At 40.2% G+C, this 12,366-nt stretch overlaps 1 protein-coding gene across 1 annotated transcript; it reads right to left on the bottom strand.

The window, feature by feature from the left end:
• Positions 1-3,634: 3,634 nt before the first annotated feature.
• On the bottom strand, positions 3,635-9,228 carry LOC138974532 (uncharacterized). Its single transcript, XM_070347246.1, has 6 exons — positions 8,603-9,228; positions 7,465-7,800; positions 6,750-6,880; positions 5,052-5,229; positions 4,333-4,599; positions 3,635-3,912 (listed from the first exon to the last, which is right to left on the bottom strand). Exons 1-6 carry the CDS (start codon positions 8,976-8,978, stop codon positions 3,635-3,637), a joined length of 1,566 nt encoding a protein of 521 aa, XP_070203347.1. The 5' UTR covers positions 8,979-9,228.
• Between the last annotated feature and the right edge of the window lie 3,138 nt (positions 9,229-12,366).

The following is a 12,366-nucleotide window of genomic DNA, read 5'->3' as shown; positions in this document are numbered from 1 at the left end:
GGTCTGCCGGAAGTCGTATTTTTTCAAACCATTCATTTGAGAATCAATATTTTGATATACATACAAGAACAAAACTTGTTAAGAATGATGTGGGGCATATTTTTTGTTCAATAAATGTCTTTCTATCTTCAACGGTTTTGGCTATATGAGCTATATGCATGCATAGGATGACCGTATTGCTTTTTTTGCGTTTTCAGGGTATGCCGCTTTGCGCCTGGTTTTTAGATATAAATAAGGACCAGGACTATAAAAAAAATTACTGTTTTTAGTTGTAACAAACTCACTTTGTTGGAAAAACATGTCCTTTGAATTGTGTGCCAACATTTATTTTGTAGAATTTGAGTGTGTAAATAGTAAATTGCTGAACACAATACTGTGAAACCTGCCAATAGGGAATACACCAATATGACTTTTGTGTTTCAAATATTAGTTTTTAAAAAATAAAAAAATTGCATATTTTGAACGAACATTTTGATAACAAAAATTTAAGGTACCAAGCTAAAATGCAATCCCATAATCCGGCCTAGATCTAAGATTGTGTGATAAGAATTTGGATCAAATTGATGAAAAACTGTTAACTGTGAAAGTTCTGCCTCAACTTTTTGGCAAACAGGAAAATATGACGTCATCAAACTGTCCTATAAATACACGGAGAAACCCTCCATGAGAAAATCCCCTCAAAAATATCCATATCAAATTTCATGAAGATCCACTCAGTAGTTGTTGAGATATGATCTGCAGTGTCAGTCTAAACAATCTCACGCCCATAACACTGTGAAAGGAAACTCATTTGGACGTGTTCTGCCGATACTATAATGTTTTTCTTTCTTGAAACACACCATAATAGTACCAGCTATTGTGTTTTCAGCATAGCAATAAGGCCCGATATTTAGACGAGACAAGTATAATGCCGACGAGTCGAAGACGAGTCGCATTATACTTGTTCGAGTCTAAATATCGGACCCTATTGCTACGATGAAAACACAATAGCGTTTATATAGCTATTCTGACATTAAATTCTGTGTTAAACTCATGTTTTTGTCAGCAACAAGTACCAGAATGGTCCATGTCGCTGATTGCAGACGACGGTTCCCTATCCGCATGAAGCCACGGAAATAACCGAACATTGAAAAACCCACGGACATGTATTACGGAGAAAACTCGAGATAACCGGATGTTTAGCATTACGTCAATATGCTAGGAATCATATGACGTCATGACGTATCATGCTTGCCTACGTATATTGTATGTTCGAAAGTTTGATTTCTGTTGGGAATTCGCGTGGTGAAGACTGCGGTAAATCTGTTTATGATAAGAGAACAGGGATTGTCTCAGAAGAAACGACTAAATGTTTCAGACCGGTAACTTCATTTCAACATTGCACTATACATTGGACGTTCTATGTGACTGGAGAGTTTGCTGATTTTGTGTTAAACATTGGAGAGATCGTCTGCTAGAATCAGAGATAGGTCGCTTCAGATTGCAGCGTCTGGAAATGTGCAAGGTTTGTTGCCTGTTAAAGAACTGGATTTTACACGTAATGTATGTCATGTACAGTAAGCAACAACAAAAACACACACACAGCAAATGGCATCGTCTGTCGACTAGTCACAGAAACAAACCTGGCGAGGTATGCGTGTACTTTATACACGTGGAAGAAACCGGAACCATGCGTCTTTGTTATCGACAATATGCTTTTGGATATTGAGTAAAATGGCCGACTTCCGCCGCATTATGCTTTGATGATCGGAAGAGACCATCCAATCACAGCCCCCGAATTCCCCCACGTGTTCATCAGAATAGCTATATTAGCCCTTCTCAATGTCGATGCTAAAAATGACTGGTCTGTGTTAATAATGATTTTGCTACAGTGTGAGAACAAAAAGTCTAAACAATCTGACGCCCATAACGCTGTGACACGAAACTCATTTGGTCGTGTTCTGCCGATACTACAATGTTTTTCTTTCTTAAAACACACTATAATAGTTGCTCTTCCCAATGTCAAGCCTAAAAATGATGGGTCTGAGTTGTCAATGATGTTTTGCGAGAATGCCATCTATCTCTTTGTCGCAAAGACCGTGTGACACGAAAGTTCTGAGCGGAAGACAAATCTGCTGAGTGCAATTACGTTTCAGAAGATAGTTGGTTAAAACAGTGTATCACTCAGACACACACAGGAACACTATAACTTTATCATTCAGGCCTCATTTGCTTTCCTTTGTCATGTATGAAAGTACTGACCTTGGTTTAAAAAAGTGACCTGCTGCTGTGCAACAAATATGTCACCATTTTCCACCGTATTTTGTGAATAAAACGTATTTACTACCCACACATACAAAACGATGCTGTTGGTTCTGTTTATTTCCTTTTTGTTTGTTTCATGCTTAGCAGTTTAGTATGCTTTGTTTTCTTCTCAATTCAATGGATGGCTATAAAATAAGCATTTAAATGTGAAGATGTTAATATTACCCATGATCTGAGCCGTTCACATTTATTCATTCCCTTTATGAGTTGAAACATTTGAACACTTGAATATAAAAGTAAGTAAGAGGGAGTGTTTATCTAAATATGTCTTTTATCAGACACCATTAGTATGCTGGGTCCTTTATCGTTAATTAAACAATTGTTCTTAATAGAAGACATATTTAAGGAAATACTCCCTCTTACTTGATTTATTATTCAAGTGTTCAAATGTCTCTGTTCTGTTTGGGTATGAGCTGCATTTTGGTTGAACATTTTCCAATTAAAGTATGTTTGATAAGACATAAGAATGATTTCTGAAACCATTATTTTGTGACGACAATTAATCCACTGTAGCAGGAACAGTCAAACTTTAAAGACATGAAACAAATATAACCTTTTACGACCAGGAATTGTTTTTCATGTGAACAATTGACTTATGTATGAAGATGTGAACGCTAGCCATTTCTTACTTCTTCGCTTCACAGTGATGACGATGATGACAACGATGACAGCAACAACGACAACAACAACTGCAGCAGTTCCCCCGGCCACGTAAGCAAGCGGCAAATTATCTCCCTTTGAAGAGGAGTCCTCTTCGTCTGAAATAGATATACCCTCAAAATGTAGGATACTTAACTCCGCCTTGTGAAAACAGTGCAACACACCGTCTCAGATATGGCCAGTCATTTACACGAGATAAGACCATTCATGCACTTGGTCACAACAACAATGAATTGTCTGGGTGCTCTCTGTGATCAGTGGTATTTGTTCAAATAAATAATTTTCTAAAAGGCACTGATGCATTTTTCGGAAATGAATTCATCAACAAATTCCAATTCACCACAGCAAGCTGTCAGGGTGTTGATTGTTAAAATGTTTTGTATACTCTCCCCCCTCCCCACCCCCTACCATTACCACATTCGACAACTTGATTTTGTTTGTAAGCTGGCGTTTATCTTGTCTTTTTAATATAGAAGATCTAACTGTTTGTACTTGACCACACGTCTGCTCTTCTTACAATAAATGTGTAACTATCGAATAAACAATTAAATATATACTCAGCCAATTCAGGAAAGAATGAAAACACTCCCATACGTTATCATACTTCTCTGTTAGCGTTTACTATTACAGTTCACCATATTGCGATTTCTATCTTCAAAACATAGTAGGCCTACTCACTTGCAGCAGGAGGCGTGTATGCAGCGGATGTTGTCAATGACGGAATTTCTGAATTGTAAGCCGTGCACGTAACTTCTGTTACTTGTATCAATGTTCCTGTTGACACTTCGCATGTGCTGACAAGAGAGGTCAGGTTCAAGGTCACACACGGAACACTCCAGCTGAAATTGGCTGAGGGGTAAACTTCATCTGATGTGCAGGTCAAGGTTAAAGTTTCTGTGATATAGGCAAGGTTTTTCTGCGAAGTCACATTCGCAGAGGTTGGTCCATCTGAAATGACGAACAGCAATTAAAGTGGATAGCTCAGTTGGTAGAGCACTGGACATGTGATCTTAAGATCGCAGGTTCGAATCTCGGCAGGGACGGACACGGGTCAACTTGATGTGCAGACTGAGAGACGGTATCCATGTTCCACCCCCGTTCATCATAAGTGCTGGTGGCTGACTACACCTAAACACGCACACACCGGGGTAACGCGACTCTTGTTGCTGCTAGCTTTCCACTTGGAGGAAGCGACCCGATGTTCCGAGCTTTGGGATATTAGAGTATATGAACAATTGTAAACACATTAAAAGGATTTACTGACTCGCTGCGATAGACTGTAAGACTTAAATAGCGACGGAAACAGACACACACACACATACATACATACACGTTAAATTCTTTTCCACCCTTGTCCCTCAGACTTACAAGCAACAAGAAGAGTATAGTTGACAATTTGAGTCAGAGCGGCCGTCGGTCCCCACACAGAGCGGCAAGTGTAGTCAGTTCCATTCAGCCCTTTGTTGACGTTGCTGATGTTCAGCACTGACGAATTGTCATCTTTGAGCCAGGACACAAAGGCCGGTGGTGACCCCTGTTCAGTGTCTGCGTGATGACATTTGCATTCCAGACTTGATCCTTCAGCTACGATGACAGGACATGTCTGCGCCTCCAGAAGTGGCGTTCCAGGTTTCTCTAGGATTATAAAATAAAGCATTTAATCACAAACCTTATAATTATGTGCTTTAACAAATCCGTACCGCTTTTTCCTTGGAGTTAATTGCCTGTTGGTGTCAGAGAGAGAGAGAGATATAAAGAGAGAGAGAGAGAGAGAGAGAGAGAGAGAGAGAGAGAGAGAGAGAGAGAGAGAGACAGACAGACAGACAGACAGACAGAGAGAGACAGAGAGAGACAGAGAGACAGAGAAAGAGACAGAGACAGAGACAGAGAGGAAGACAGAGAGAGAGACAGAGAGGAAGAGAGAGAGAGAGAGAGAGAGAGAAAGGGAGAGAGAGAGAGAGACAGAGACACAGAGAGAGAGAGAGAGAGAGAGAGAGAGAGACAGAGAGAGAGAGAGAGAGAGAGAGAGAGAGAGAGAGAGAGAGAGAGAGAGAAGACACACACAAAGACAGACGATGTCTACTGACCTACGGACACATTGCCAACAAGCAGTGATGCACCTCCAGGCAGTACGGTCACAGACAGCTGATACAGTCCCTCTGATGCACTCAACCCCACAGACACGTTGCAAGTCCCAGTGTAGTATTTCTTCCCATCGCTTACCACAGTCTCGGACAATCTTGGCTTTGTTTGTAAGATGATTGGCTGAAAAGCCAACAAAGACATTGAAGTTGCGGATGTGGTAAACAGCAGAAGTTGCATCTGTATTGTTGCACATATAATGTCAACTACAAATATATGTTAATTTACCCGACCGACCCTATCTTTTGCCTCCGACCCAAAAAGGATTTTGTTCATGTCCCAAAAAACACACCAATTGTTGGCACATTTTGCGAACCATACCGAGACTAAGGGAAGTAACCTCCTTTAAAATCGACTAAATCTAAGAAAAGAAGAAAAACAAGTCGCGTAAGGCGAAAATACAACATTTAGTCAAGTAGCTGTCGAACTCACAGAATGAAACTGAACGCAATGCCATTTTTCAGCAAGACCGTATACTCGTAGCATCGTCAGTCCACCGCTCATGGCAAAGGCAGTGAAATTGACAAGAAGAGCGGGGTAGTAGTTGCGCTAAGAAGGATAGCACGCTTTTCTGTACCTCTCTTTGCTTTAACTTTCTGAGCGTGTTTTTAATCCAAACATATCATATGTATATGTTTTTGGAATCAGGAACCGACAAGGAATAAGATGAAAGTGTTTTTAAATTGATTTCGACAATTTAATTTTGATAATAATTTTTATATATTTAATTTTCAGAGCTTGTTTTTAATCCAAATATAACATATTTATATGTTTTTGGAATCAGAAAATGATGGAGAATAAGATGAACGTAAATTTGGATCGTTTTATAAAAACAATATTATTTTTACAATTTTCAGATTTTTAATGACCAAAGTCATAAAATAATTTTTAAGCCACCAAGCTGAAATGCAATACCGAAGTCCGGGCTTCGTCGAAGATTACTTGACCAAAATTTCAACAAATTTGGTTGAAAAATGAGAGCGTGACAGTGCCGCCTCAACTTTCATGAAAAGCCAGATATGACGTCATAAAAGACATTTATTAAAAAAATGAAAAATACGTCTGGGGATTTCATACCCAGGAACTCTCATGTCAAATTTCATAAAGATCGGTCAAGTAGTTTAATCTGAATCGCTCTACACACACACACACACAGACATACACACACAGACAGACCCTCGTCTCGATTCCCCCTCTACGTTAAAACATTTAGTCAAAACTTGACGAAATGTAAAAACGACCTACTGACCCTATCTGTTTTGTTGAAGTTCCCCTAAACCAACATTTATTTGTATTTGGCCTAAAACCAACGAATAAGAAAATGATTGCAATTAGGACCTAGTACTGGGCTTTACGAATCGATATTGCTGTTCAAATATGTGTCATCAGTACATTGCGCAGTACGTATTGACAGTATACTAAAGCTGTATTGTTCAATAGCACGAACACCTACACACACACATTAGCATACAAACACGCACGCACGCACGCGTACGCGCTCGTGCACGCACGCGATCATAAACACACACACACACACACACACACACACACACACACACACACACACACACACACACACACACACACACACACACACATACACACACATGCACGCACACAAAGTTTTGACAAATCTTACTCACAGAAAGCGGACCCGTCAAAGCCCAGGAGCAGCTGATAGTGTTGTACGAATCATAAACCTTGTTGATATGAACAGTTCCGATAAGATCCCAGCCACGCAGTGAGGCCATTCGGTTGCTCGTTTCAGCGGGATCTGAAAGCAAAGCCAGTGGGTCGACACGAAGGAATACCCAAAACCAGCGTAAGTCAATGTCAAATACACAATGCAACAAACACTATTTTGTGACTAAAGCCTACGCATACAACATTACAAGGAGACAACTAAAACACATGAATCAACGGCAGTAAGAGTTCCTAGCAGTTGTTCCGGTGTAGCGGCGCGCAAGCGAGAGAGAGAGAGAGAGAGAGAGAGAGAGAGAGAGAGAGAGAGAGAGAGAGAGAGAGAGAGAGAGAGAGAGAGAGAGAGAGAGAGAGAGAGAGAGAGAGAGAGAGAGAGAGAAGGGGGCAGGGGGGGGGGGGGGGGAGAGAGAAGGGGGCAGGGGCGGGGGGGGGAGAGAGAGAGAACGAGAAAGCGCGGGATGGGGGTGGGGGGGGGGGGCTATAGATGAACACACAGGTAGACCTACATATTCTGAGGGGGAAGGGGGGTGGGGGCGAGCGAGAGTCACAATATGTGTCCTCACTAGAACATATTTTTAAAGCAGAATATGACAATCTTTAACACCCTTTGTTAGAAAGCTAATCAGGTGTACACAAGAAAAGGTCGCCAGTACTTACGGACAACACGAATCCTACAGGAATCACTCTTGGATCGATCACGTCTAATGCAGGCTACAGTTCTGTTGTCCAACGTCTCTCTGATGGAATTCGTGATGGTCAGCTGGCTCACAGACACATTCCGCGAAGCATAGAATGTATCTGTATTCGTAACATTGCACGCGTAGTCAACGCTTCGAGTCCCACACAATGCGGGCTGTACTGAAGATCCTGTGGTGTTCGTGATCATCCAAATAACGTTTTCTGCAGATTGCAGTCCCTCACACAGTATTGATGTTTCTGGCTGTACTTCGGATATTTCCAGTGTTCCGAGCTTACACTGTGGCAAGTTGTAATCTAGGATTTAAGAACACACGAATTAAGATAAATGAGTAAAACAGCTAGGCTTAGAGTTGACACGATATGAGCATCAAGTTTTGTGATAAGCCTTTAAATAATATGTATACGTGTTCTTCGTCTCATTTAAGCTCCAACATACATAAGATGAGATGCAGGCAGATATTCATGCAGACGCGTGGACTAAGAGACAGATACACGCAGACAAAACAGACACATATTGTTGTCATTTAATGACAATGTCAAGTAATGACTGAATTTGTTAACGAGAGCGGAGAGCGAGGCATGTACGTTTGTGTGAGCAGAGCATAATTATCTCAGAAACTACCGGACATATTTTCATGAAGATTGGTTTGCACATTTTTGAGAGAATGTGTTTGTGCCTTTTCAGTTTGGTCAATACACAATTTAAAATTCTAATTATTTTTTTGCAATTGATCAAAAATGATTTGATCTGATTTGTTTCTTATTTCCTAAATCCAAACATATATAGATATGACATGTTTACTCTGAAAATGAACTCATTATTAAATTGTATTGGTTCATATTGGTTAATTAGGAACGACGTGTGTACATGCTTCGCGAATATGAAATGCACCCGTCTCATCCCGTCTTCGGGTAAAGGCTAGCTTCGCCTTAGTACATGTGTTGGCTGCTCTTCTATTATTGATCTTTTAGTTTCAGGCCTGCAGATTAACTAAATGCTTTGAATTCGCTTCACGCAAATTTAATTTGTTGCTGTAAAAGCATAGACAGAGAAACAAAAGTGATGATGTACAATTATGGTGTAAAGCGTACTTACTGTTCACTCGAATCTTGCAGTGATCGAATGTGGCAAAATCCTGTTTTGTACATATCAACCTAGAGCCGTTCTTCTGATGTGCACCAGAGACAATCCGCAAGTCACTGAAATGCCCAGACCGCGTCACGCTGAACTCAGTATTTAGCAGGGTGCACGCAGGACACGGACCTCCATGTGGACAAAATGCACACGCTGCAATGATGGTTGCATTGGCCCAACTGTTGTCCGGTGTGACCAACCAGAACATATTCTGCGATGAATACAGCCCAGCACATCGTATAGTCATGTTCTTCCGAACAACCTCCAGTTCGCCATTTACGCAGCCTTGAATCGCGTAATAAGCTGCAACGACGGACAAGATGGTATGTACTTGCATGTGTACAACACGAATACATATTGGTTATACATAGCATTTGGTTTTACAAGCTGCTGATCATTACATACAATGTTTTTGGATTGGGATGTTTCATATTTATTAAAATAGTTAAAATGTTAAGTCAATGTGAAGGCCCAATTTGTCCTATACTATCAGTTCTGCCTTGGCCCATCCCTCCACTTTGACACCTACAAACACGCAACATCCTTACTACACCTGCATAGATTCATAATTTTGTAATGAATTAATTTCATAAAAGCCACTAATGGCTTCTTTTTACATTCCTACTCTGCATATGATTTGTGTGCCTGTTTTAGAGTGGAGGGGTTGGCTGAATGTAAAAGTATGGTTTTAAAAGAATAAAATAATAATAAGATTCATATTGTCCTGTGAGGTAACTCTCATGGACATACAGGGTAAGACGGTCATGGTGAGCCAACTTGTTTACATAGGAAAGACTACCTTATAAGGTTAGGATTCCGTATGGATTGTCTCTTTTCCGTTTGACTTGGAACCAATATATATGCTGCCTATTCAAGAGAAACACAATAGTGATCCTACAAATGTGATGTTATTTAAATTGGGCAAACAGGGGAGATAAAAAACACTTCAGGTCCGTGCTCTAAAAAACAAAACTCAAAAAAAACAATAAACAACATCAAAATTGCGAGTCATGCAATGCAATGCCATTAACATCTGTTTCCATTCAGCTCTTTCTTCTAATTATAGTTGTCAAGGATTGTTGACGTGCTCGCGACAGAAGCAGGTCGAACATGATTCTCGTTCGATCAATTTCGTTAAATAAGCAGATCTTTGCAAACGTTGCATATGTGAGGAGAGTTCCTAAAGCGTGAACAATCAAAACCTGATTCGTGTCCCCTTTACTGAAGCCATGATACGTACATTTTTGTTCGGACTTGATCAAGCGACAGAGCTTTTTTTTACACTTAACTGTCAGTGTCTGGCAGCGTACGGAAATTAGCGAATAATATGTGGGGAACAAAATAATAATTTATGTCATAGTAGGCACGACTAGCAAGATACAGCAAAATGCTCGCAAGCGGGTGAGAACCAAAAGATCGAGGGTTAAAAGGTCGAGGCACAAAAGGTCGAGGACATTTGGTCAAGAGTCAAAAGGTCGAGTGCGACAAAAGGTCGAGGGTGACAAAAGGTCAACAGCAAAACGTCTACGGGACAAAAGGTCGAGGATTTAAAAAGGTCGAGGATTAGAAATTTCGATTTAATTTTATGTGTCCATTCGTGAAGAAAATTCTGCTTCGAGTGCCTATTGTGCGTATCACAGGGGTGATTTGTGAATATGATCACACACACACAAACACACACACACACACACACACACACACACACACACATACACATACACACACACACACACACGCACGCACGCACGCACACACACACACACACACACACACACAAACACACACACACACACACACACACACGCGCGCGCACTCAAACGCGCGCACACGCACAGACACATTCTTAGTATATGTTTTCACAATTTTGGATGTAAGACAAAACGACAGCAGTAACTTTTGTGTATTGCCTTGTCGTTTCCTTTCTGTGATTCGACGAGCTCAATTCTGCGTCTGTGTCCCTGTCCGAATGTAACTCTCTCTTCGTTTGTAAATGCTTTTTAAAGTTTACATATGGGAGAGAAAAAAGAAGGAAAAAAACTCAAGCTTTAAGCGTATCAGTGACATGTTTCACCAGCAATAATCTGTTGAGTGTCGAGCTGTATTCACCGTTGACCACATGCACACTACGGTTCATTTACCGACAAAGCCGTTGGTCCGTCAACACAAACACCCGTCACTCAAGGCACTCTTTGTACAAACACTGTTTTGAATATCTAAACAAATAACACAACACTTATAAATGCACACAAAGCAGCGTTTTCTCCAAGTAATAAAAACAAGTCGCGTAAGGCGAAATTACTACATTTAGTCAAGCTGTGGAACTCACAGAATGAAACTGAACGCACTGCATTTTTTCACAATGACCGTAGTCCGCCGCTAGTGCAAAAGGCAGTGAAAGTGACGAGCCTGTTCAGCGCGGTAGCGGTTGCGCTGTGCTGCATAGCACGCTTTACTGTACCTCTCTTCGTTTTAACTTTCTGAGCGTGTTTTTAATCCAAACATACCATATCATATATATTTTTGGAATCAGGAACTGACAAGGAATAAGATGAAAATGTTTTTAAATTGATTTCAAAAATTTTATTTTGAAAATAATTTTAATTTTTTTTAATTTTCAGAGCTTGTTTTTAATCCAAATATAACATATTTATATGTTTTTGGAATCAGAAAATGATCAAAAATACGATGAACGTAAATTTGGATCGTTTTATAAAAAAAATGTGTTTGTAAATTTTCAGATTTGTAATGACCAAAGTCATTAATTAATTTGTAAGCCACTAAGCTGAAATGCAATACCAAAGTCCGGCCTTCGTCGAAGATTGCTTGGCCACAATTTCAATCAATTTGATTGAAAAATGAGGGTGTGACAGTGCTGCCTCAACTTTTACAAAAAGCCGGATATGACGTCATTAAAGACATTTATCGAAAAAAGGAAAACAATATCCGGGGATATCATACCCAGGAACTCTCATGTCAAATTTCATAAAGATCGGTCCAGTAGTTTACTCTGAATCGCTCTACACACACACGCGCATACATACATACATACATACATACATACATACATACACACTCACATACACCACGACCCTCGTCTCCATTCCCCCTCTGTGTTAAAACATTTAGTCAAAACTTGACTAAATGTAAAAACAAAAGAAGAATTTAACACACACGTAAACAGAACATTATGTCGACAGTTTTTTTATTCCTCGACCTTGACAATGCTTTAATCCCCGACCTTTTTCAATCCTCGACCTTTTGTCCCTTTGACGTTTTGCGTTTGACGTTTTGTCATCTTTGACCTTTTCTCGCTCTCGACCTTTTGACTCTTGACCAAATGTCCTCGACCTTTTATGCCTCGACATTGTTAACCTCGACCTTTCGTCGCACACCCCAACCCCTCGCAAGCGATTCGTATTATTCACTTAGTGAAGGCAATGCTTTTCCGTTCGTCGTTCACAGAATGTAGGCCACTGTTTGAATCTTGTGGTCCTTTTTATAGTCAGCGTTTAACATTGTACATGTTGTACAAGGTCAATTTAAAAAGCTATTGCATGGGTAAACAAATAATACTTACATACAATCATACCTTTTATAACGTTGATAGTGCACAATGCTTTTGAGACATTGTTATTGCTGGAACATTTGATCACAGCCCCGTCATCATTTCGATAGACTGTTTTGAAGTGTAAGGTCGTGGACCGCTTTGTTCTGGTGATTTGGTA

Source organism: Littorina saxatilis, linkage group LG8, assembly GCF_037325665.1.
Source record: "Littorina saxatilis isolate snail1 linkage group LG8, US_GU_Lsax_2.0, whole genome shotgun sequence".
Taxonomy (NCBI): Eukaryota; Metazoa; Mollusca; class Gastropoda; order Littorinimorpha; family Littorinidae; genus Littorina; species Littorina saxatilis.
The sequence above is the reverse complement of the archived record's forward strand: the minus strand, read 5'-3'. Positions and strand labels throughout refer to the sequence as shown.

Coding starts and splice junctions, on each gene's coding strand:
- LOC138974532 (XM_070347246.1), bottom strand. CDS start 8,978: ATGCAAGTACATACCATCTTGTCCGTCGTTGCAGCTTATTACGCGATT. Junction 7,801..8,602: donor CTGCAAGATTCGAGTGAACA/GTAAGTACGCTT, acceptor CTTAAATCCTAG/ATTACAACTTGCCACAGTGT. Junction 3,913..4,332: donor CTATACTCTTCTTGTTGCTT/GTAAGTCTGAGG, acceptor TCGTCATTTCAG/ATGGACCAACCTCTGCGAAT.